General features: G+C 43.2%; 1 protein-coding gene across 4 annotated transcripts in view; it reads left to right on the forward strand.

Moving 5' to 3' along the window:
- Positions 1–26,035, forward strand: part of IFT122 (intraflagellar transport 122) — a 72,692-nt gene that overhangs the window by 18,235 nt on the left and 28,422 nt on the right. For 3 of the 4 annotated variants that reach the window (XR_007146774.1, XM_047832274.1, XM_047832260.1), the window contains exons 6-16: positions 390–456; positions 1,397–1,543; positions 2,596–2,772; positions 4,660–4,735; positions 10,997–11,188; positions 11,345–11,483; positions 12,665–12,867; positions 14,104–14,241; positions 15,820–15,984; positions 18,594–18,791; positions 23,611–23,751. Coding sequence is in view for 3 of the 4 variants with exons in the window: in XM_047832274.1 (XP_047688230.1) it covers positions 390–456; positions 1,397–1,543; positions 2,596–2,772; positions 4,660–4,735; positions 10,997–11,188; positions 11,345–11,483; positions 12,665–12,867; positions 14,104–14,241; positions 15,820–15,984; positions 18,594–18,791; positions 23,611–23,751 (1,643 nt within the window). In the remaining variant the exon portion in view is untranslated. The remainder of the gene's footprint in view (positions 1–389; positions 457–1,396; positions 1,544–2,595; positions 2,773–4,659; positions 4,736–10,996; positions 11,189–11,344; positions 11,484–12,664; positions 12,868–14,103; positions 14,242–15,819; positions 15,985–18,593; positions 18,792–23,610; positions 23,752–26,035) is intronic. The other variant, XM_047832266.1, reaches the window with a different exon arrangement.

Raw genomic sequence — 26,035 nt, forward strand, 5'->3', positions numbered from 1 at the left:
TTCTTTTGAAATAATTATAGATTTGCTGTCAGTTGCAAAGATAGTAGAGTTCTACCAGGAAATGAGGCCTGGCACAACATGTGTATATAGTTCTGTCATTTCATCACGTGTGCAGATTACCATTGCCACAAAGACATTCCTTTATCTCCATCCCCCTCCTATTATCCCTAATCCCTGGCATCTGGTAACCATTAAGCTGTTCTCCATATCTATAGAATTCTTTGCCATGTTGAGAATGTTATAAAATGAAAGCATATAGTACATGACTTTTTGAGATTGGCTTTTTCATACAGCATGAAGCCCTGGAGGTGTATCAATGGTTTGTTTCTTTTTATTGCTGAGTAATATTCCATCTAATCTTATCTTCCTTTATATATTTTGTGTTGAAGGCTTGTGGTCTCCTGAACAGAAGTCTGTCTCCAAACATAAATCCAGTAGCAAGATCACCTGCTGCAGGTGAGTTAAAGGCAGCTCTGAAGGTAGGCTTTATATTCCCTCCTCTTCTAAACAGACTCTTAGAATCTGGTTAGGTCACACAGTGGAAAAGTTCTTGCGTGACCTAGTTGGTTTGGGCCCCTATGTTTTTTCTTTTACTGTCTCCTTGATGGGAAGGACCTGTGCCTTTGATCATCAATCAAAAGAGAACTATAAGTTGCCTTCCTGTAATTATCTAGTAATAAGTTTCCTCAGCTAGAAAGCTATACTTAGTGGAGGTTTTCTGGAGGTGCGAGGCTGTCCTTGTCCAGGCAGCATGTGTGCTAAGAGAAAGCATAGGCTTTGATACTAGACCTGGATTTAAATCCAGATTTAGTCACTGATAGGCTCTGTGACCCTAGGAGGTTCCTCATTTTACAAATAGAGATAAAAATACTCAATAGGGCTGTTGTGAAATGTGCACAAACTGAGTATAAAACAACACAGTACCTAATGCATTAAAGACTCTATAAATAGGAGGTATTCTGGCTGTGCAGATTCTGAGTGTAGCCATTCTTTCATTCAATATCTGTTAAGCACCTACTTATTTGAGAAGCTAGGTATACACCAAGACACAGATTCTGTTCTTAGGTGATCTTATAGTAGGAGGAGGTTGAAATGGTGAGTGGAGAATAGAGGCTGGCTCAGTGTTGCAAGCACAAGCTAAGGGCTTTCATGGAGGTATGTACAGAAAACCGTGGGAGCTCAGGAAAGGGTGATACTGCCTTCACATCTCACTGTTGATTTTAAAAATAAATGGGGCTTGATGTTTGGTCCTCTGATTTTTATATCAGGACCAGGATGAGCCCTTCTGTTGCTACCTCATTAGACTATATTTTGACCAGGGCATCCTCCTCACTGGCTTTACCTTCTGTGTGTTCCTTTCCCTCTCCCCATGCCCTTTCGTTGGTTGTATGAACAGCTGGACAAATGATGGTCAGTACCTGGCTCTAGGAATGTTCAATGGGATCATCAGCATACGGAACAAAAATGGTGAGGAAAAAGTGAAGATTGAGCGGCCAGGGGGCTCCCTCTCCCCCATATGGTCCATCTGCTGGAACCCTTCAAGGTAATCTTATAGCTGTCCTCCTTCTAGGACAAATACTATTAAGAAAAAGAGCTTTCTCAGCAGGCTGAATTCTCTTCCTAAGGTGTCCCTCCATTCAAAAGCTTCTCACTCCATTTGACTGATCTGTTCTGGAACCCATTCCATTTGAATGGAATTTTTTAAGAGCCCATCTTGAGTTTTGGAATGAATCCCAGAGATTTTAGCTAAGCAGATGAACTATCTAGGCCAGCCCAAAGCATGCATGCGCGTGCGCTTGTGTGTGTGTGTGTGTGTGTGTGTGTGTGTGTTTGTGTGTGCATATGCTACAGAAAGCCCATTTCTTTATGAATTAATAGCTCACCTGTTTGCTGTGGCTTTATTTGGGTCTTTTCCCTTTTTCATTTCTTCCCTTCAATTCTGGGCAGAACATGTGCCCACCCAATAATAAATAGCTGTTTCATGAGCCTTTTTTGCTGCCTTTGCCAAAAAAGTAAAAATTAAGTCTAGAAATGTCCTCAAAGCCTATAGTTCCACAAACAATTGGCATCTACCTTCTCAAACCTTACACACACTTTCCCTCTTCTGCCCATGTGACTTTAAGGGTAGACTAATAACTTTAGGTGCTATTTGTATAATCCTCTAATATTATTAAATTCCTGGTATCCCCCACAAAGTCCTTTGAAGTAAAGGACTTAATTGTTTACCAGCCCAATGTCATTTTACAGGTGGTACCTACTTGATTTACAAGGTTGTTTGATTCCATTGCCTTTCTTACACCAGATTATTATGCTTCTTCCTGAATAATTGTGTCCAGCCCAGGGCTGTACCATGCATATCTAATGCCTTCAAAGGCCATTAGCCTACCCCAGAGTTCCTGCTGTTTGATTTTGTGGCCACAGATGACTTTGTGGCTGCACGGTACCATTTTTAATTCATGAGAAGCAGGATGCCCAGTATACCTGGTTGCTGTCCTCTTCCGGGCAGGGTTCAGGGGCTTCTTGACAGGTTTTGAAATTATAGCTTTAGTGCAGTTCTAGGCAACATGATTGTGAACAACCACTTACTATCTACAGCCGATGGGAGAGTTTCTGGATGAACAGAGAAAACGAGGATGACCAGGAAGTCATGGTCGACAGATATTTTCAGGAAATCCCTTCCACTCTGAAGTCAGCAGTGTACAGTAGTCAGGGTAGTGAGGCAGAGGAGGAAGAACCAGAGGAAGAGGACGACAGTCTCAGGGACGACAACTCGTGAGTGTGTCCTGAGGAGCAAGAGCCCCCCTCCCCCCTTGGAAGGGTCGAGGCCCCAGCATAGACCTGCCAGGCAGACACTGCTCTGAAGTCCCTTTCTAAGAGGTTTGGGGGAATTGTTGGTGAAAGCTCCCCCAGCAAGGGGGAGAGCCCACCCTTATAATTTATGTTATAAAATGATTCTTTGGGAAACTTAGGAATAATGAGGGAATCATTATTAGCATTTCAGTGTATTTCCCCCTCAGTCTTTCAGTGTGTTCATATGATTAAATAAATCATATCTGACTCTTTTTTTCCACTTAGCCATCATAAAGCAGTCTCTTTCTGGTAACATTAATGGTCCTTTTAAAAAGAGGATTTTTAATACCTGCATAGGATACGCTGTGTGGATGCATCATAATTCATTTAACATTTCCTCTATTACTAGACACCTTTCTTAGCCTGTTCCCATAGTGTACCTTACCTTGCATTTGACAGGACATGTATTGGAGAGGAAGCCCTTGCCTTACCCACAATCCTCACACCCAAATCCTGGCTGTCTAGGCATTCTCTCTTCTTTTTGATTGAGTTTACCTATAAGGAAAACATTGGCATACTGGAATGGGGAAACCTGGGGTAGCCAGGATATTCTGATTGGGCAAAAGTGATCTAGCTTGGGACTTTGCAAACTGTGCTCTTTGATATCTGGGGTTCTTTGGAAGAAGGAGGTGGGAGATGAGGGACAAGGAAAGGAGCAAAGGGTGGGCTTCAGGTCCCTATTTTTGCTTCAGTCAGATCGGCCCCTTTTATTGCTTGACATGAGATTTTGTCCCACTTCCAGGAATAAAAAAGAAAAGGGAAAAAGGAGGTTGAAAACTACCAATCCAGTTGATACATGTGACCTCCATAAGAAGGTTCACCATGGGCTGGGTTCCTGGACTGTGTTTGGACCTCATATGAACCCTACAGAGTTCACCTGCAGGTCCCTTCCTGTTAACATCCCTCTCCATCTTCATCTTTTATCCCTTGGTTGTGAATTAGTGCCTATATTTGCCAGTTTGCCACCCTTGGCTATGTTTTGCCGGTGAGGCTGCACCCCGCCTTGCCTGCATATCTAATGGTGCTACCAGATGACCTCAGGCCCTGGGCTTGAAAATTAATAAACAAAGAGGAGGCAACATTAGGTGGAGTAAGACCAGGTCTCAAGGGCTGAGAATGTCTGTCTCTTGAACTAGATTCCCAAGTAGCTTGATCCCCAGCCTCAGCTGAAGAGGTTTCTCCGGTGTGCTGGTCCTACAGCCCTAGTCCCAAGGCACTGATTCTGATAGTTGGTCAGTTTCAAAGGCAATTGCTGGTCTTCAGAGAGCACACGATATTTTATTCATCTAGTCAGAAACCATTTTACATGTTTGAGGACCCTAACTGTGAGAGAACTGATCTTTAGGTGTTGATTTTCCCTCTTCAGGAAGCGCAAGCAAACTTCCTCTCTGTCCATTAAAACATCAGACAACCCATTGCCCTTTCATTGCAATAGATTTGCTTCTCCATCATATCCCCACAAATAAAAGGCACTCTTGGCTCTACAACCTTGTGCTTTCTTAGCACTGCTCTCAGGAAGCTTTGAAATGAGGGGTTTAGCTTCTTCACTGTGGCAGAGGCCCAGCACCACAGCCTATGGTAGGGCATTCAATGAAATAACAGATCCCAGAAGGATCACCTTGCCTCATCCCACTGGACTGATTGATGGATTGGCCCATGTTACAACTTTTGGCCTCAGTATTGCTATATAACATTTGGTAATCTGACAGTCTGGCCAGGGGTTTCTTTTTCCTGTTGTTTGTTAAACCCTTAGGGCTATAGTTCTCAGGCCATGGCCCCACATAACCTCTTTTGTCTTCTGTTGATTAGAGAGGAACATAATGACATCCTGGCTGTAGCTGACTGGGGACAGAAACTATCCTTTTACCAACTGAGTGGAAAACAGGTATGTAGTTCTGTACAAACCCAGTGGGAGATACAATTGCAGTCATGCTTGTTATAATCTGTTCACTTTTAGAGGTTATATTTTTAGTAATTATACATTATTATTCTTGTTGGCTCCTGTTTATTGAACATTTACTTTGATACCAGGTACTATGCTCAGGTTTTGCATACTTTATCTCATTTAATTCTTACAAACCCCTGCAAAGTAGGTACACTGGTTATTAACTTTTTAGAAACGAGTAGACAAGACTCAGAGCATGAAATAAAGATTATACCCAAGGTCCCACACTGCTAGTAAATGGGTAGCATCTGAGATTGAAAACCAGCTTGTTCTGACTCTAAAGCCTTGGTCTTAGTTATGACTCTACCGTCCTTTATTTGCTTTATTCATTCTGTAAACATTAATGAGCACCCACTTAGGTCAGATCTTCACCTGTGCTAGGAGCTACTGACATATAACTGTGTAAATTAATGCCCCTGTTCTGAGAGCTCACAGGCTGATAGGGACACAGTTGATGGCCAACAGCCCCAGTGCAGCATGATACATGGCATCTTTTTTTTTTTTCAATTTTTTAATATTTATTTTTGAGAGAGAGAGAGAGTGTGAGTGAGGGAAGGGCAGAGAGAGAGGGAGACACAGAATCTGAAGCAGGATTCAGGCTCTAAGCTGTCAGCACAGAGACTGACACGGGGCTTGAACTCATGAACCACAAGATCATGACCTGAGCCGAAGTTGGATGCTTAACCTACTGAGCCACCCAGACACCCTGATACATGGTATCTTAAAGAGATGTACAGATAGACTGCCATAGGGACACAAAAGGGGATAACACCACTGCTTGGTGGAAATGAGAGATTTTGAGCAAGATAAACAAGAGTTTGCTAGGCAGAGGACATTGGGAATAGTGTTTCAGGCAGTGGAAATAGTATCTACAAAGGTAGGGAGGAATGAAGGTATATGTCAACTCAGGGAACAGTGTATTGTTCAGAGTGACTGGATCCCGAGAATTGTGGACAAAAGATGGAACTAGAAAGGAAGATGGGGACATGATTCTAAAGGACCTGAGTAGTGTGAACTAATTAGGAGTTTGAACTTCATATACTATAAGTATTTAGGAGTCATTGACTTAGGTAGGGAGGGACTTGGTCAGCTTTCTGTTTCAGAATTCCTTGTTTCTGTGGAGGGTACATTAAAATAGAACCTGGTGGTAGGAAAACCTGTTATAGTCAGGAGACACCAAGGATTAGACTGAAGGTGGTGGGGATGGCTTAGGTACCACAGCCTAACAGGTAAGAAATACAGCCTGTTCAACGGAGCCTTTGTTTAGTAATATTCTTAGTCCTTAAGAGGGGTTTCAGTTATGTAGCCTAGTTTGGGGGCCATTTCTTTTCTACCTCATCATTTGTCTTTTTTTTTTTTTTCATAGTTGAGTAAAGACAAGATAAAAATAGTGAAGTGTCTTCTGAGTTTCCCATGGCTGATTTCCCCAAACCCTCACTTTAATTATCTTGTATCTAGCCCTGGACTATCTGTTCATCCACTTGATGTGTGTATATCATCATTCAACACATATTTATTGGTACATCTATTGTGTACCAGGCACTGGGCATAGGTATTGGAAGTTCTTGGGAACAAATAACCACACTCCACAGAGAGAATGGAGTCTTGTTGCTACAGTGACAATAAAAAAGAACTTGACCTGGTGGTCAGGGCCATGGGAAATATCTTGGATGTATGTAGCACTAGAGCTCATGTTGTGGCCCAGAGTTTTTGAATTATAAGCAACCTAACTCTGCTGAGATAACCCACTTGGTTTGGGACAGTAAAATTGTTTCCTTAGTGGTTGTCTTTTAAATCTGGGAAGATTTAGAATTAAATATAGGATGATGAAGTAAATCAAACCTATACTTTTGTGTTGGTCTTAGGTATATACAATTTGTGTATTTTTAGCTTTTTAAGTGTTTATAATGTTTAAGGGTATCTGGGTTAATGATAATAATAGCTAACATTTATTGAGTTTCAGGCATTGTATAAACTCTTTATAAGGTTAACTCTTTTAATCTTTGTAACAACTCTGTGAGGTATGTACTGTTACCACCACTTTACATGTAAGAAAGTTGAGGCACAGAGAGGTTCAATGACTGCCCAAAGTCATACAGTGTAGTTAGTGCCCAAGTGTGGTTTGGAACCCAGGCAGACTGATGCTAGAATCCATACTAGAATATCTATCATATCTGTCTTGTGATGACCGTTTAGAAGTTGTAATTGAGTAATCAATTTATACGTCTGATTTTAAATTGAAAGATGTAAGAAATTTTTAGTAAGTACCTAAGTAATATTGGAATGTTAAAGAGATTCATTATATTTTCTGTCTTGGGGTGGGGTGGGGGATTATTACTGATCTTCCTGAATCTATATATTTATGTCTTTATTCTTTCAGCAAATGTGGAATAATTCTTTGTTATTTCTTCAAATAATTTTTCTTCTTCATTCTCTCCTTTCCTTCTGGGTCTCCAATTACACATTAGACCTTTTGATACTGTTCTCCAGGTCATTGAGGCCCTTTTCATTTTTTAAATCTCCCCTCCGCCCCCCGATCTGTTGCTCAGTTTTCAACTTCATTGACTCTTCTGTCATCTGTAATATTTCTGTTAAGCCCATCCAGTGAATTTTTGTTTCAGTTATTTCATTTTTCAGTTCTAGATTTCCATTTGATTCTTTTTTTATTATTTGTTCATTCATTATAGATGTAGGTATATTTGCCTTTATATCCTTGGCCATAGTATAATAGCTATTTTAACATTTTCATGTGCTAATTTGTATCTGAATTATCTTGGGGTCAGTATCTACTCATTGTCTTTTCTCTTGAATATGGTTCATATTTTTCTGCTTTTTGGAATTTTGGGTTATATTCTGGACATTGTAAATGATACATCATAGGTACATCATAGGGATTAATTTCTGTCATGTTCCTCTGAGGATTATTGTGTAGTTGTTTTGTTTTTTGTTTTTTGTTTTTTTTTTAAGTTTATTTATTTTGAGAGAGAGAGAGAGCACGCTGTAGTTGAGCTTTTTTAAAACAGGTAGTTAACTTTGCTGGACTCAACATTCAAACTCCATCTTTCTAGTGTGAGCAGCAGCTGAAGTCTCTATTCAGCTCTTTAGCCTTGCTGGGCTGCTTGGCATCTGCCCCACATGTGTGTAGTTCAGGGAACTCAAGATATTCAACAGAGTGTATGTGCAGAATTTTGGCTCTCCCTCTGCATGTCTCTTTTCTGGGATTTCCCACCTCATTTTTAAGCTGTCATGGCTTAAAATTCTGTGCTCATCCAACAGGGTGCTGATAGGGCCTGCCCTCAGGCAAAAAGCCATTAAAAAAATGAGAAACTCACCTAGGGCCAGTCCTTTCTTCCAAATGCTCATGTGTCTTCAGTTTTTGTCTGCTTCTGGTTGCTCTGTAGTGCCTTCAGGTGGTTGTAATTTATAGTTGGTTCAGCATTTATAGTTGTTACCTGCAGGAGAGTTGGCCTAGTGGGAACTAGTGAGCCATTACCAGAAGCTGCAAACCTTCTATGTCATGACTCATAAGATTTTTTTAGTTTTCTTACTATCATTTACTATCACTACTCTAAGTGCTAGGGGATTTACTATCATTATATAAGTGCTAGGGGAATTTTGGTGTTAGGCATTTGAAATTTTTATAAAGGAAAATTGAATATATAAAATTAATAATTACAATTTATTAATTAAAAACAATTTTTTAACATTTATTCATTTTTCAGAGACAGAGACAGAGTGTGAGTGGGGAAGGGGCAGAGAGAGAGGGAGACACAGAATCTGAAGCAGGCTCCAGGCTCTGAGCTCTCAGCCGAGACCCTGACGTAGGGCTCAAACCCACAAACCATGAGATCGTGACCTGAGCCAAAGTCAGATCCTTAACCAACTAAGCCACCCAGGTGCCCCAAAATTATTGCAATTTAAATTAGTTTAAGGGAATCAACTAAAATCCCTTAAACTAAGGGATGTTAAAATCTGTTCAAAATTTAATTCAGTAAATGATAATCAGAGGCCCCTTTTCAATTAGTTGTTTACTTTTGCTAGACTTATAAATAGAAAATATTTGTAAATTGAACTTAAAAACTTAATGAGGAACCAGGTTTTTAGGATTATTTCTTTAATAAACTGTTGTTGTGAGGTTTTTTTTTTTTTGACTATTAGTTTAACAATGGTAATCATAAATAGTCTTTTTATTTACAAAAAGCACCCTCAGGGCAGCAAAAAACTCCAGTGACAATAAGGAGCTTGGGTTTTAACAGGTTAAAAGGGGAGAGAGGACATCAAATTAAACCTGTAACTACAGAGCATTGAGAGCAGTGCTGTGGGGGAGGTGAGCACAGGGCCATGGGAGCACAAAGGAGGGAGCACCCTTGGGTAGGGTGAAGAGATAGGGGATGTTTTTTGTAGGAGATGACACCTGGTGGAGAGAGAGAGAGGGAGGATAGTTCTGGCTGGGGTGGTGGTGGAGAATAGCACTTGTGAGGACATGAAGGTCTGAAAGAGCAGGGTCTGCTTGGCAAACTATAAGATGTTTATCTTGGCCAAGGGAGCTGAGCTCAGGAGCTTGACCTTCATCCTAAAAGCTAAGGGGACAGTACCAAAACTGAAAGACAACTCATAGAATTGGAGAAAATTTTTACAAATCATATATCTAATAAGGGACATATATCTGGAATATACAAAGAATTCTTACAACTCAATAATAAAAAGACAACCCAATTAAAAACTGGAAAAAGGATTTGAATAGAGATTTCTCCAAACAAGATATACATGTGGCCAAATAAGCACATGAAAAGGTCCTTAACATCATTAGACATCAGGGAAATGCAAATCAAAATCATACCCACTGGGCTGGAAAAATTGGAACCCTTACATACTACTGGTATGAATATAAAATGTTACGGTCACTTTGAAAAATACGGCAATTCCTCAGAAGGTTAAACATAAAGTTACCAGCTGATCCAGCAATTTCACTCCTGGATATATGTATCCATAAGAGATGAAAACATGTCTGCATAAAAACTTGTACACAAATATCCATAGCACCATTATTCGTAATAGTCAAAAATTACACATGGCCATTAACTGATGAATAGATAATAAAATGTGGTATATTCATGTAATGGATTCCATGTAATGGAATATTATTCAGCAATGAAAAAGAATGAAGTACTGATACACGCTACAATATGGACGAGTTGGTCACAAAAGGCCACAAATTGTGTGATCCAATTCGTAAATTGTGAGATCCCATCTCCCATTTGGAGATTTGTGAAATCTGCAAAGTAGGCAGAACTATAGACACAGAAAGTAGATTAGTGGTTGACAGAGGAGGGAAAGAAAAGAGAATTGAGATCGACAGCTACCAGGTATGTGGTTTCTTTTTGGGGTGATAGAAATGTTCTGAATTAGTGATGATGTTTGCATAATTAACTGCACACTTTTTTTTAATGTATATTTACTTTGAGAGAATGCACACACATGTGCACACCGTATGCGTGCACACACACACATACAGGTGAGCAAGCAGGGGAGGGGCAGAGAGAGGGAGAGAGAGAATCCCAAGCAGGCTTTGCACTGACACAGGGAGCCTGAGCCAAAATCAAGAGTCGAATGCTCAACCAACTGAGCCACCCAGGCATCCCAATTATACACTTGAAGTGGGTGAATTGTATGGTATACGAGTTATACCTCAGTAAGGTTGTTATAAAGAGAAGTATGATGGGTGTAGTTTCAGAATAGAGGACAGTTTTTTAAACCAGATGAATTTAGCTTTATGAAATACTTGGGAAGGGGAAGGGGAAGAAAGGGGAAGGGGAAGGGGAAGGACCAACCTGAGGGGAACCATTGAAATCCTTGCAGAGGCTGTGTGTGGAGGAGGCCTGTGGGAGAAAGTCCTAGTGGGAGGAGGGTCCAGATTGGCTGAGGAGCTAAGACACACACCTGGAGCAGTTAGTGGGACTCCGGGAGATAACTGCCAACTCAAGCAGTGGAGGATTCAGCTGTGTGGAGGGGAGAAGTAGGGTGCTCCAGAGGAGGCTGGCCTGTGTTCATGATGGAATCACACAGGAGTTAACTCTGGCCAGCTTGCCCTTGTCTTCTTGACTCCCCCCATTAAAGTCATTAGGAAAAACCCTTAATTGTATTGTGAATAGTATGGATATAGGAATGGTTTTTCCCTTGGTGTGTGTTCTCTTTCCTCAGATTGGGAAGGATCGGTCACTGAACTTTGACCCCTGCTGCCTCAGCTACTTTACTAAAGGGGAGTACGTTTTGCTGGGAGGGTCGGACAAACAAGTATCCCTTTTCACCAAGGATGGAGTACGGCTTGGGACTGTTGGGGAGCAGAACTCCTGGGTGTGGACGTGTAAAGTGAAACCTGACTCCAACTACGTGGTAAGAAGAAGTCCATTCTGTTGGGCTGTTGCCTGACTAGGCACAGACATCAGCCATGTTTAGCCAGTCAGATCCTTGACATTTGCTCCTGGCAAATGGGAGGGCAGACTCTTTGTCCAGAGAGAGCTGGGAATTGACAACTCTCTTTCCCTACAGGTGGTAGGCTGCCAAGATGGCACCATTTCCTTCTACCAGCTTATTTTCAGTACTGTCCACGGTCTCTACAAGGACCGGTATGCCTACAGGGATAGCATGACTGATGTCATCGTGCAGCACCTGATCACTGAGCAGAAAGGTAAAAGGCAGACTTTGGGAAGAGGGATAGGTTGAGAGGACTGCTGACAGAGCAAGTAAAATGATAGGAAATGTTCCTCCTCAGTCTTTTGGAAACACATTGGACTACTGGTTCTTCTTTTGGTTTTTTCTGAGGGTAAGGGGAGGATGTACATGTCTTTGAGAATCTAAAGAAAGCAATAAACCCTCTCTCTGAAAAAAAAAAAAAAAGGCACAGATTCACATAATTTTGCTGCTGCCAATTCCAAGGGGGACGTGGAATTCTTGACTAAGGGAAGGATAATGTATGACACATCAGAGCCAAGGTGGCTGAGCTGCATCAGTCTTTGTGGATGTGTATCCTCTCTGGTGTGGATATACTGGAATGCTTCTCTCTCACCTTCATCTCCACTTGCCTCCTGGTGGGTCCTTACCCCAGAGGTAAGCAGGGATAATGGGTCATCACACGCTTAGAAGATCTGGGTTCCAGGCCTAGCACAGTCAGTCTGAACCTCAGCCTCCTCCGCTGTCCACCCAGTAGCCATGCTGATTAAATGGGCTAAGGATCCACTTATTTCAGGTGTATTCATATACAGATGTTTGGCCACAGCACACTGCCTGGTGCCTATGTGTGGGTATGCACACTGAGGGTTGTCTTACAGATTCAGTGGCATCCTTTGGCTCCCATCTGGGAGCACCTCTGTTTGAAGATTCCAGCTGTGCTGGTGAGGGTATAGCTACTTGGGCAGTTCCCCAGTTTCCCTTATTGGGGACACTTTCTCCACCTGGTCTGCAGTTAGAGTGTGAGAGCCTAGTGTATACAGAAACTACATGCATTTCCCTGTTATTGAGGGTGGTGGGTGGGGAGTGGCCAGAGATGTGGGTATTTATTCAGATGGACTTCTGATCATCAGGGGCTGTTAATGCTGTGCAGAGGAGTTTTAAACTTATATTCAGTAAGTGATGGTAATGCTAAGAATTTTACTTTCCGTACTCAGGTGTAAGCTTTGGACCACAAAGATTGTATACGATTTTGGATTCCCATATTTAGTAGAGCTGATTGTACATATTAGACAGTCTGTAAAGATTTTTTTTTGATGAAAGTGTCTCCTTTAATTGCCATTAAATGATAGCTTTTAATTTCTCTGCCTTCTACCTTACTTAACGTCATGCTAGAGCTAGAATTTTTTTTTTCTTTGACAGTTCGGATTAAATGCAAAGAGCTTGTCAAGAAAATTGCCATCTACAAAAATCGATTAGCTATCCAACTGCCAGAGAAAATCCTCATCTATGAATTATATTCAGACGACTCGTCAGACATGCATTACCGGGTGAAGGAGAGGATTGTCAAGAAGTTTGAATGCAACCTCCTGGTGGTGTGTGCCGATCACATCATCCTCTGCCAGGTGGGCACCAGGTTGGAGGAATCGGGCTGAATCTTCTTCATGTTTCCTCCAAGGATAGGGTACCCAACTCATTGTTTTAAAGTTGGACACCAAGAAAGTCCCTTTCCCTCAAACTCAGTAGCTGTTCATTGCTTTCATTTTATTGACATCTAGAGGAGTTGGACTCTACCGGAAAGTCATGGACCATAACTAGGAAAATACCTTTTTGTATTGCAAAGCACTTTGTTATATTAGGATCATATATATTTTAATGACTTAAAGCATATACTGATAGAAATGATCATTTTTTTGGTAAATATATGTAATATATATATTACATGTATATTTTACTATCTGTTAAACAAAAATATGATATCAAGTCAAAAATAGTAAAGGAAGTTTTACTTTTTGAGATATTTTTTTCACAGAAAAAAAATTTTCAACTTAGAGCTTCCTAGAAAATGTCTAAGTCAATGCCAAGAGAAGTTTGGAAAGACTTTGAGATAAGGCCAGCCCAGCATCTTTCTTGGAAGTAGAGGTAGATTTGGATTCATAAAAGTAGGCCTGTTGGAAGTGATAAAGTTTTAAGAAATCTTTTAGCAATCACTGTATGTATGGGCACCTGGGTGGCTCAGTCAGTTAAGTGTCTGACTCTTGGTTTTGGCTCAGGTCATGATCTCACAGCTTTGTGGGTTCGAGCCCTGCATCACGCTCTGTGCTGACAGCATGGAACCTGCTTGGGATTCTCTCTCTCTCTCTCTCTCTCTCTCTCTCTCTCTCTCTCTCTCTCTTTCTTTCTCTCTCTCTCCCTCCCCCTCTCCCTCTCCCTCCCTCTCTCTCTCTCTCTCTCTTTGCCTCTCTCCCTCTCTCTCTGCCCCTCCTCAACTCACACTGTGTCTCTCTCAAAATAAATAAACCTAAAAACCACTGTATGTAAAATACAATTAAAATCTCTCTTATGTCTAGAACTAAAAGCAGTTTTGAGGTGCAACAAGTTATAGGATAGATGTGGCAAAAAGATATGCTTTTGGATGCTGCCTTTGGCTGTGGCTGCCTAGAGGTCTGCACAGAAGATGTGAGGCTGAGCTGGGCTCTGTGGTGAAGGCTGTGTGAAGGATTAACGAACAATGCCAGTCATGGGGACTAGATCCAATAGACCCTGAGGTATTTTTCATCCCTCACATGCAGGAACACCTGGGGAGGGCTGGGAACACTTACTCTGTCAAATATCCATGCAGATCTGGGTTTGCTTTCTAGGAGAAACGGCTACAGTGCCTGTCCTTCAGTGGAGTGAAAGAGCGGGAGTGGCAGATGGAGTCTCTTATTCGCTATATCAAGGTGATTGGTGGCCCTCCAGGAAGGGAAGGTCTGTTAGTAGGCCTGAAGAATGGACAGGTGAGTGTTCTCATGTGTCTCCCATCAGGCTGATAATCTGTGTGCCGACACAGGGACCAGTCTCATTACAACCCTGAATGGTTTCTTGGGGCAGGAAAAAGGGTGTCCCCCACCCCACATTTGCCATAGGCACATTGGAGGGCAACCCAGATTTTCATGTTTTGAGAACAGCTTCAGGCCAAAGACTTCTAGCATGCGCATCCTGGCAGGGTTGGCATTGTGGCCTCTGGGCTGCCTGTAGAGTGGATTAGTGGGTTTAAGGGCATCCAGAAGGTGGGAGATTTGTTAGAGGTGCAGTTTCAGTGGCTTGCTAAGGAGGGAGGCATAGCTAATTCTTAGGTCAGATCCCTATTAGGGCAATGAATGGATTAAGGCAGTGAGTTTCAGCTTGTGTCTTAGAGGGTACTGGTCTTCAGGCAATTATTACTAGATATTGTAAGAAAACTGGGCCCTTTGCTCATATAGACGTGGAAAATCTAGGTTATACAAAGTTAAACAGATTTGTGTGTGTGTTCTTTGCTCAAAATAAGAAAAGTTCTAAGTGGGCTACATGGAAATTTGAAAGTGAAAATATAACCGCATTAGCCTGAGAGCCAAGCTGTCTAGCAGATGGCTTGTGGCTGAGGCTTATCAGGCCTTTCCTGGGGACAGAAGTCATGAAGTATGAATTAATGCGGGCTGCAGGGTAGCAATACCAAAGGGTGGAAAGTCTGCTTCTTTCTCACAGTCAGCTGTCACTTCCATTGTGAGACCTGAGAACATGGATTTGGGGGGCAGGTCAACCTGGGGTCATGTTTGTGCTTAGCTGCTTACTGGCTGTATGACCCTAGGCAGGTCACATTGCCACTCTGAGACTGAGGTTTTACAAATCAGGATAATGCTTCATGTTGCATAAGGCTGTCAAAAATAGTCAATAACTGATAGCTGTCATCATCCTTATCATCATCATCATTATTTTGCTGTAGTTACACCAGATGTCTTGTCAGTGTTTAAAGTAGCCTCTTCCTGGGGCGCCTAGGTGGCTCAGTCAGTTAAGCGTCCGGCTTCGGCTCAGGTCATGATCTCACGATTCATGAGTTCGAGCCCTGCGTTAGGCTCAGTGCTGACAGCTCAGAGTCTCAAGCCTGCTTCAGATTCTGTGTGTCCCTCTCTCTCTGACCCTTCCCCGTTCATGCTCTGTCTCTCTCTGTCTCAAAAATAAAAAATAAAAACATTAAAAAAATAAAATAAAAAAATAAAGTAGCCTCTTCCTGTGTTAGTGTGACTCAGATCTCCCAACTCTGAAGTTTGGGTAATGTTATTAACAAATCCCCGTCAAGCAGACATTTAAGAGAGTTTCTTGCATCTTGGGGCTCGTCATTACTTTGGCAACCTCTGAGGAACTGTACTTCTGGTTTCCTAAGGATAAGTCCCCACTCCCTTCTTTTGATGAGTCCTTTTCTCTGCACAGAGCCTCTGTTGAAGTTAGTGGGAGTTGTTCTTGTAGAACACATGGGATTCCAATACCTGGCAGAGTTCCAGAGTCTTGTTGCCATGGTAACTCACTTTTTTTTTTCTCTCTCTCTGAAATTTTGCCAGATCCTAAAGATCTTTGTGGACAATCTCTTTGCCATCGTCTTGCTAAAGCAGGCCACAGCTGTGCGCTGTTTGGACATGAGTGCCTCCCGTAAGAAGCTGGCCGTGGTGGATGAAAATGACATGTGCCTGGTGTATGACATCCATACCAAAGAGTTGCTTTTTCAGGTGAAATCCCAGAGTTTCCATGACATGGTCCTTTGACTTCTTTTTTAGCTTCCTAGTTCCTGCAGGAGGTGCTCACGCTCTGGCTCCCAGGCAGATCTCTGGGAGGAGTGGTGACATGGAGGGGTATAGGCTTTGAGCAGGGGTGCAGAGCCCAAGTGGCCCCAGGGTACAGCCCACCCCCTCCCACACATGAGCTGCAGGAGCTGGAAAAAGTCTCTTTGAACTTTGGTTTCCTCACAGATAAGATGAGCAAGTAACACTTTTCTTTCTGTGAACAGTAAAGGAATAATAATAACTATCAGTGGGGCATGTGATAGGGTCTCAGTGTATTGTTCAATGAGATGATGATTCTTTTGCAAAAGGGCTTCTCACCTATTGGAGATATGCCTGTATCTATGAGTGACCTAAGACGTAGTAAAGAAATAGGACAAGTTTTGTCATCTGAAAGAAGGGAAGGCATGGGGGAAGCCCTCCCTTCTATTTATTTCACAAAGATGCTATAAGAGCCAGCAAAATGTGAACTGTTTGGGGGCATAGGCAGTTTACACACCATTTGGTCCTGTGGCCAGTGGAAGTGTGTCACTGGAGAAGATAGCCCAAAGGCTTCATGCCCACCACCTGGCTGGCTTTCTGCCAGACTCAGTGCCACTCTTTGCCTGTATAGGGCTTTATAAGAGGTCAGGGCCCATTTGCCTGAAGCAAGCTTCCCCTAAAGCTGACTGGCTTCTTCAGCCACAAGTCTCCCAGTGTTAATTGGCAGATTGAGGTCCCCTTCTCAGGGCTCTTCTTTGTCCCTGGGAGCAGAATCAGCAGGACAGAGGGATGTTAGAGTGTAGGGAGCTGCCTCAGTCAGTTAGAAGGGGCCACCTGGCTACTGCTAGCCCAAGGTGGTTCCAGTAGATAACAACTCACTTATATCACTGTGGAGGCAGAGTGGTTAAGGGGAAAGAAAGAGCATAGGCTTTGTCTTCAGACAGACTTGGGCTCCAGTCCTACCCTCACCACTTACAGTGTGATCTCAAGCAAGTTAGCCCAGTTCATTGAACCTGAATTTTTTATTCTTTCTGAAATTGAACTTGTAATTGCCCCCTCACAGAATTGCTACAGTACTAAACAAGAGACTACAGTAAGTAGCTCAGTGCCTTACAAAACATGGCCCTAAATGTTACTTTTCCTCTCCTCAGCCTCAACACTACCTCCTGTAGGTAGGTTAGCAGGCCTCCAGTTGTGAATCTGTGTCTGAGCCTAGAACCATATAGGAATGGAAGGGTGTGTGTCCTTCCCCATCTCCACTGAAGGTTCTGTAGTAGCTAGGGAGGGTAATTCTCACACTTTGTCAGGAGATATAAGCATTCCCAACTATCTTTTTTTTCTCTCCACTGCCCCTGCCCCCTGAAAATTAAAACAGCTCTATTGTTTTTACTTAGTATAAAAGTAATCCATGCTCGTTATAAAAGATTCAGACATTGTAAAAGATTCTAGGCAGAAAGGTATGAACATCTGCTCCCTGGGGCTCCATTGCTAAGCAGAAAACTTGTAGGAGAGGGAGTGCCCCCCAGGGTGACTGTATTTCTACAGCATGAGAATTGTAAATGCAGAGATGATATATTATTTTATAATGTAAAAATAACAGTTTTTTTCCTTATTATAAAAAATAATAGATGTTTATGATCAAAAGAGAATTTCAGCAAACGAAAAACATAAAAAATGAAAAAGCACCCACAATTCCACCCACCCCAAAACAATCACTGTTAATTCTTTGAAACATATCCTTTTATTTATTTTTGTTTGCTTGTTTTATTTTTGTTTTTACTTAGAGAGCACACACACACTGGAAAGGGGCAGGGAGAGGGAGAGAGAGAATCTTAAGCAGGTGCCACACTCAGTGTAGAGCCCAACGCAAGGCTCTGTCTCATGACCACAGGATCATGACTGTGAGATCATGACCTGAGCTGAAGTCAAGAGTCAGGCACTCAACCAATTGAGTCACCCAGGCACCCTTGCTTGTTTGTTTTATTTTAGAGAGAGAGAAAGCAGGTGCACATGTGGGTTGGGGAGAGGGAGAGAGGGAAAGAGGAAGGGAAAGAGAGAGAGAGAGAGAGAGAGAGAGAGAGAGAGAGAGAGAACACCCCAAGCAGGCTCCATGCTTAGCACGGAGCCTGATGCAGGGCTCAATACCATGACCGTGGAATCATGACATGAGCTGAAATCAAGAGTCCGATGCTCAACTGAGCCACCCAGGAGCCCTGTAACATATCCCTTTAAATCTTCTGTGTATAGCTGTGTGTACTCATTCTGTAACAGAAGTAAAGCCACTTTGCTCATTCTCTCAGTAGGTAATGATTAATATTTGGGATAATAATACTTTTTTTCAAAAGTAATGCTTGTTTATTAAAAAAATTCCAACATAAACAAGTGCATAGAGGCATAGAGGATTTTGCTTCTATGCTTCTATCCTTTTCTTCTGCTTCCCTTTTCCTCCCTTTTCCCCCATCCCACTCTTAGCAATTTAGTTTGATTCAGGCTTTAAAAAGTGCCTAGCTGAATGCAGGAATGGTGGCAAAGGCCAGGGTGGTTGTCAAAGGATCCTTACTATTCCTGTTCCTCAGGAGCCAAATGCCAACAGTGTGGCCTGGAACACCCAGTGTGAGGACATGCTCTGCTTCTCAGGAGGAGGCTACCTTAACATCAAAGCCAGCACCTTCCCTGTGCACCAGCAGAAGCTACAGGGCTTTGTGGTTGGTTACCATGGCTCCAAGATCTTCTGCCTCCATGTCTTCTCCATGTCGGCTGTGGAGGTGCCACAGGTAACCAGGGTACTTGTCAGCTCTCAGCTGTGGCAGGGCAGACAAGACCCAGGAAGCCAGGCTATGCATTTGTGTATTGGGTGGGGGATGGATGGTGAGGAGAGAGGGAAGAGAGAGGAGTTGCAGTTATGATGTCACGGAAGGTACTCTGGACGAGAACCTGAAACTCTGTCTCTACCTTATACAACCTGTGTGTCTTTGGACAAACAGCTCCACCCTATTGAGCCTCCAATTCTTTCTGGTCTCCCTTTCCTGGTTGGGACAGGGAGGGGTATTCAGGGTTGTCTGTCTGCAGACAGAGTCTGTTTCACTGAGGGCCGTGCATGGGGCAGAGTGGAGCAAGCCAGCAAAGCTGGGAGTCTAGCTGGGTATATGCGCAGATGTGTGAGCACGGTAGTGTGTGAGGGAAAGAGAATGTGGGTCGGATGGAGGGGCGGGGCACTGAGGTGTGTGAGCCAAGAAGGAAGCATGGGACTATGCACAAGTCTCTCAAACTAGGAGGAGGCCAGAACAGAAATGGGGACCTGGAGCCACAAACAGGAGGACAGAAACACAGGAGGGCAGAGATTGACAACCCAAGTCTGGTCTGGCTTAATCCCAGCTGTCCAGGCTGCCTGTCTGCTCTGTGAGTGAATCATGCCCATTGTAGAAATGCCGTAAAATAAAGGCAAGCACGAAGGAAAGACTTAGCTCTCAGAATCCCATCCTCAAGAGAATCACTCTTAAACGTCTTAGAACATATCCACCCAGGCTTTTTCTATATGTATATGTAATATATGCAGAACATACAATTATGAGTATATAATTTTATATGAACATTGTAAACAAAAGTGGAATCTACTGTAAATATTATAAATCTAATTTATGAAACCTCAGATTTGCTGTTCTTCCTTTACTGAATGTGGACTATAAAAGAGAGAGATTTTTAGTCATCTTCCTTTATCACTATCTTCCAATTTAACCTAACACTTACATATTGCCGGCCCATCACTATATGAATTATTGCCTGTCAGCTAGCAGTGTGGCTTTTTCTCTCAGCAGTCTACTGGAAACATGGCTCCACATCAGTAAATATACTTGCCTAGTATTTTTAAAATACTAAGATGACTGTAGATTTACTTATGGTTATAAGAAACCATACAGAGTTCCCTTGTACAACTTGCCCAGTTTCCCCACTGGTAGCAGTCTGCAAAACTATAGTATACGTGTATTACCTGGATAGGTTCATGTGTCTCCCACCACCAACCCATGAGATCTCTAATGTTGGACTGCCTTTTCTTTCTTTCTTTTTTTTTTTTTTTAATGTTTATTTATTTTTGAAGGAGAGAGAGACAGAACACGAGTGGGGGAGGGGCAGAGAGAGAGGGAGACACAGAATCTGAAGCAGGCTATAGGTTGCAAGCTGTCAGCACAGAGTCTGGTGCAGGGCTCCAAGTCACAAACTGTGAGATCATGACCTGAGCTGAACTCGGATGCTTAACTGACTGAGCCACCCAGGTGCCCCATGGGCTGCCCTTTTGTTATAACCATTCCTGCCTCCCTGCTGTCTCCACCCCCACATTGTTTTTAATGACTGCTTTTTGTCCTATCACATGGATGTTCTTTCCACATCTTACACAACCACTACCTTTTGTTGGACATTTACACTGCTTACAGCTTTTTTGCTATTGTAGATAGCATCTTTCTTGCTAAGTCTTTGTACCTGTCCCAACTTAGCTCTTCAGTATGAATTCCTTGAAGTCAAATTGCTAGGTAAAACGCCACATACATTTGAAAGATTTTTAGACACATTTCTAGATTGCCCTGCAGAGAGACTGCATCAGTCTGTGTTTGCCCTCCACACACACGTGCCCTACTCACTGTCCCCGGCTCAACTTCTTTTTTTTTTTTTTGGGTGAGGGTGGAGGGAATGATACCATTTTATTGAGGGGCTTCAGAGGATGGTCAAAGGGCTGGCAGGACAGTGAGATCCTATGTCCTCAGCCTGGCCAAGATCTCCCCAACTTTATAGTCACCAAAAGCCTGGCCTGGCTTCTTACAAAGGGTGGGGCTGGAGTCCACTTCTTCCTCTACGTTGTTGATACCCTTGCTACTCATTATGCAGAAATTATTAGTGCCTGACGCAGAGCAGTTATTTGGTAAACGTTAATGAAATTCAGATTTGAGGAAAAGGAAAGAGAATGAAAGGAAGGAGAGAGGTGGGTGGAAGTGGCGTCAGGAGGAGGGGCAAGAATAGCCCCTACTGGACTGTTTCCTAATAGTCCTCATCTGCCCCCCATCCCAGATCCATGCACCGCATCCACCAGAAACCTAGTCTTTCTTAATCATGCCAAACACACTATGTTGACTGAAAGCTTTTCTCCCAAGACTGCCATCCCAACCTCAAAGATAAATGCAGTTTGCTGCTCCCTGACTTTGGCTGACCAAGAAGAGCCAAAAGGGGGGCCTGGGGCTTCCTCTGCCAAGCCCTTAAGATTCAGAAGTCAGAGTCATCCCTCCCTCACCCCCCCCCCCCCTCAGCCCCCCATGGCTTCACCAAGGCCATCCTGCTGATGCAGCAGGTCAGAACTGCCAAGGGTTAGGAAAGGCAGCCTCAAGACAAAGGCTATTTATCTGTTGCCTCTGCCTCCAGCCATCCTGTGGTTTTGGCCTAGAAAGGAGGGAGAAAGCATCAGACCACTCTGGGGATTTCTGGTTTCCTTTCGAAATTTACATCATCTTGTGCAAGAACTGGTTTGTCAGTGCTGCCAAGTAGGGCGACAAGCCCTTGTCAGACTTCTTGGGGTGAGTGCTGACTTCATGCTTGGAATGCAATAGTGAGATAAAGTAGAACTCAGAGGGCATTTGTTCAGTTAGGATATTTTTAAAATTCCCACTCTCAGATTGTACTTCCCAAGCAAGCCCGAATGTTAATCATTCATCGTCTCCTCGATTCTCATGTGCCTGTTGCTTCCTCATGGGGTATTCAACATGGTGAGAAGCTGTGCAGTTTAGGGGAAAGAACACTGGCTTTGAGTTCTGACTTTGCTGCCCGAACCAGCTGGGATCTTGAGCAATCCCTTTCACTCTTTGGAACCTCACTTTCTATGCAGTGGGGTTAATATACCTGTTTTATGGGTTTTGTCTGGCCCAGTTCCTATTGTTATTGTTATTAGCAATCTTAAAGTACAAATGCTATGAAACAGAACTAAATTGGAACAGGGTGCTCACTAAGGAGTTTAGAAAGGAAAGCTCATTGTGCACAGGGAGTGTGGAAAGCTTTCAAGAGGTGGTGACACTTGATCTGAGCCCTGAAAGGTCTGGAGACATAGAGAGGAGCAGCAAGGCTGTTTCAGAGAGAAAGGTAGAGGTAGGAACAAGTCTGGAGAGTTGGGGAGATGGCAAGGAGCTGGTGCTGAGAAAATACAGTGGATGTACTGATCATGTCCTGTTTGCCCATAGTAGTCTGTGAGCTGGGCAGGGCATCTAAACAGAAGTTAATCAGTTTACCCAAAAAAGCACCCAGCTAGGATGTGACTGAGCCAGGCCTGGCTTCTGGCTCAGCTGCTCCCCTGTCCGTACCCCTTTACCCCTCTAAAGGAAGGAAAGGTAGACAGAATGGTACGATAGAAAAGATGAGCACTCCTAAACAGCCACATCTTGCTGTCAGAGGGCAGAATGGCTTAAAAAGAAAAAAAGAAAAAAAAAAAAAAAAGCTTTAACTCTGAAGCTAAAAAATGAGACAGGAAAGTTCAAAGATAAAGGCCCCAAATGGAGAAAACAGCACTTCCAGCTCCACATTTGAGAACCATTAGCATGAGGTACTGGCTGATTGATCTCTACTGCCCTAGAGAGATTCAGTTCCCTTCAGCACACTGGCTTAAAACAAGGGCAGGGCCTTCTTATTCAGGACGCCAGATCCAGCTCAGACTTGTTCTTGTGTGCACACATATTCATGTACCCCACATCCAAGAGCCAGGAAAGTGCTCTTCCTTGTGTTTTCCTTGTGCCACTTATGTGTCCTCAGACTGTAATCAGAGAGTGATAATAACCTGCAACACAGACCTGTTGGGACAGATGCAAAAGCAATGTGTAAACCTAAGAAGAGAAATTATTAGGAACCATTCACAGGTATCACAGTGAGGCAGCCCCGTCTGGGAGGAGGGATGGCAGGAAGGCTCCCAGCCTTCCCAGGTAACCTGGAACAAATCACTTACCTTTCTTGGGTAAGCTGGTTTTTTGGCCCTCTTTGTAAGAGACCACCTCAGACCCCTTCCTCACAGTAACGTTGTTCCTTCCTCCACCAAACAGAGACTGAAGGCCTGCTGGGGGAGGTGAGTACAAGCCCACCAGTGCCTTCAGGGGTTGTGCCCAGACTTGTGGAGGAGAGGGGCTTGTCATTATAACACAACTGACTTCTGGATAAAGGGCAGAGAAAGCTCAGACTCCTTTCCTTGAGGGGTCAGCAAAGACCTTCCAGAAGAGGTGACATTTTAACAGGACCCTCAAGCCAAATAGGTACTTTCCAGTGGGTAAAGAGGAACAAGGGCATTCTAGATGAGGGTGATACCTTGTGGTAAAACAGACCTGGAGGTGGGGAAAGCTAGTGGTGGAGGGAAGGATAAGCAAGAAGTTTGTGCTGCTGAACACAATTATTTGGCTATGAAAAGGAGTGACAAATGGAAGGCATTTGGGGTGAGAAGGGTACTGATTACTCCTTATAGTATTCCTCTATAGGCATTTGTAATTAAGTCAGTGCACACATCTGGAGTCAGGCTTTGTATGAATCTGATTCTTTCCATTGCTCTCAGTCTTCTTTCTTTTTGATGAAATCCTGCAGTCTGCTCCAATGTACCAGTACCTGGATAGGAAAATGTTCAAAGAAGCCTACCAGATTGCTTGCTTGGGTGTGACAGACACTGATTGGCGTGAGCTGGCCATGGAAGCTTTAGAAGGATTAGAGTTTGAAACAGCAAAGAAGGTAAGCATCTAGTCAGCATGAGCTAGAATCTGACCCTTGGAGGGTCCCTTGAGGCAAAAGTGAGTCCAGGTAACGTGTGGAGAGGCAGATGCATACAGTAGAGAGCTCTGGAGATAGGCTGACCTGTGTTCAGATCTCAGCTCAGCTATCTCCTAACTGGGTCTGGGCAAGTAACTCGTTTCTAAGGTTGTTTATTTCTAAAAATAGGGTGGTGATTGGCTTCATCCTCACAAAGTTCAAAGGGTCTAATGTGATAATGTCTGTAAGGCCAGATATAGGAGAAATATCAGATAGATTCTAGCTGTCACTCTTATTAGCTATCATTTATGTAAATCACCTAGCTGAAAGCCTAGCACAATAATAGGGACATACTAAAGGGTAGCTTTAAAAAAAATTTTTTTTTAATTTTAGAGAGAGCACAGATGAGTGGGGGAGGGGCAGAGGGGGAGAGAGAGAGAGAGAGAGAGAGAGAGAGAGGGAGAGAGAGAATGAGAATATCTTAAGCAGGCCCCACACCCAGCATGGAGCCCAATGCAGGGCTTGATCCCATGACCCTGGGATGATGATCTGAGCTGAAATTAAGAGTTGGATGCTCAACTGACTGAGCCCCAAAGGTAGTTTTTATTATTGGTGTTTTGTTATTGGTGTAATACTTATTGGTATTAGCCATTAATTACACAATGCTATTTTTCATGGTACTCTACTAGGTATGGTGAAGAGATGGTCAAGCTCTCTGATTCTGACAGCAATGTTACTCCCCACGTACCTTCATGGCCTTGATTCATGGTGTCATTTACTGGAAAGTATATTAAAGCTACAGAAACTGGCTGACAACATTTGACCCCTTTCTACACATCAGAAAAAGCTCAGCTCTGTCTGAATTGGGTTTTCATCTGGAACCTGATGTGGGGAGAAGGAATGGCCTTCAACTCCCTTTCCCCTACTCCTCCCTTCCCTCTTTATCTTCCCATAGCCAATTAATCAAATACTCCTTTGTCCATATTACTGAGCATTCAGGGAAGGAATTACAGGAATATGTGATGCTTGCCCTGTGTTGGGTCCAGACTTCTAGGCATGAAAGGAGAGAGGATCTGAGGCCAGATACCAGCTCTGCTATATATAGACTGGATGGCCCTGTGTCCATCCTCCCATGTCTGCAGTGGGGATGGTGAATGCACTAGCTGCCCTGCCCTCCTGACACAGGGTCCTTAGGCTTACCTACCACATTGTAAACGGGCTTCTAGACCTAGCAATGGTTATACAAGTGCTAGCTGTTATTAAAATAAGTAAAATTGCTGTTATTTAATTATGTTATGTTTTTAGATCTACTGAGTGTCAGAAAACTGGTAATAGAGGAGGGCTTTAAGAATTCAGAGGCAGGAGGAAACATTCTTATGGAGGGAGTTTCCTTCTCCTGTCCCCCATCCCCACCTCCCCCTCCCCCCCCCCTCAAAAAAACATCCCTGCCAAAATACCAGGAGGGATGAAGAATAACAAAGTATTCCTAGACTATGTTTTGTTTTCAGCCTGGAATGAAATTTAAATTTTTTTAAATGTTTGTTTATTTTTGAGAGAGAGAGACAGAGCGTAAGCGGGGGAGGGGCAGAGAGAAAGGGAGACAGAATAGAGCCTGAAGCAGGCTCCAGGCTCTAGGCTCTCAGCTGTTAGCACATGAGCCTGAACTCATGAACCAGGAGATCGTGACCTTAATTATGGCTGAAGTCGGACACTTAACTGAATGAGCCATCCAAGTCCCCCTAGCCTGGAATGAAATTTAAAGTCTTCCTTATAGATTGTCATCTCCTCATACCCAAGAACTAAACACCTACCTCATTTTAGTTCAGCCAACACTGCCTAGCATGGGGTTAGGTGCTCAGCAAATGTTTAAATGGATCAAAACAAAGCTGGAATGAACCATCATTTGTTTAACACTAACCCCAGGCTTGTATTCCCCAAATACTTCCTGGAAATTGAAATTATTAAAGCCACAAGATTTTGACCATAGACTTGAGCTTGGCCATTTTATCCAAATCCCGAATCCCCAGCCTTTCTTTTTCTGCTTTGCCAACTGACTCAAGCAAACAGGAGGTGGAGGGTGGTGCGGGAGATAAAGTAGTGCCCTCACTAGATGGCAGAGGAGAGCTGTTTAGCACCGGGGACTGCTGCCTTGAGCAGAACTGCAGATGCTTCCCGGTTTCCATGCTTCCTTCCCTCTTCTGAGGTTATTCACGGGCCTTGTGACTCTGACCACTCAGACCAGGGCACCCCTGACTCTATAGTATGT

Source organism: Prionailurus viverrinus, chromosome A2 (assembly GCF_022837055.1).
Source record: "Prionailurus viverrinus isolate Anna chromosome A2, UM_Priviv_1.0, whole genome shotgun sequence".
In the NCBI taxonomy this organism is placed as follows: domain Eukaryota; kingdom Metazoa; phylum Chordata; class Mammalia; order Carnivora; family Felidae; genus Prionailurus; species Prionailurus viverrinus.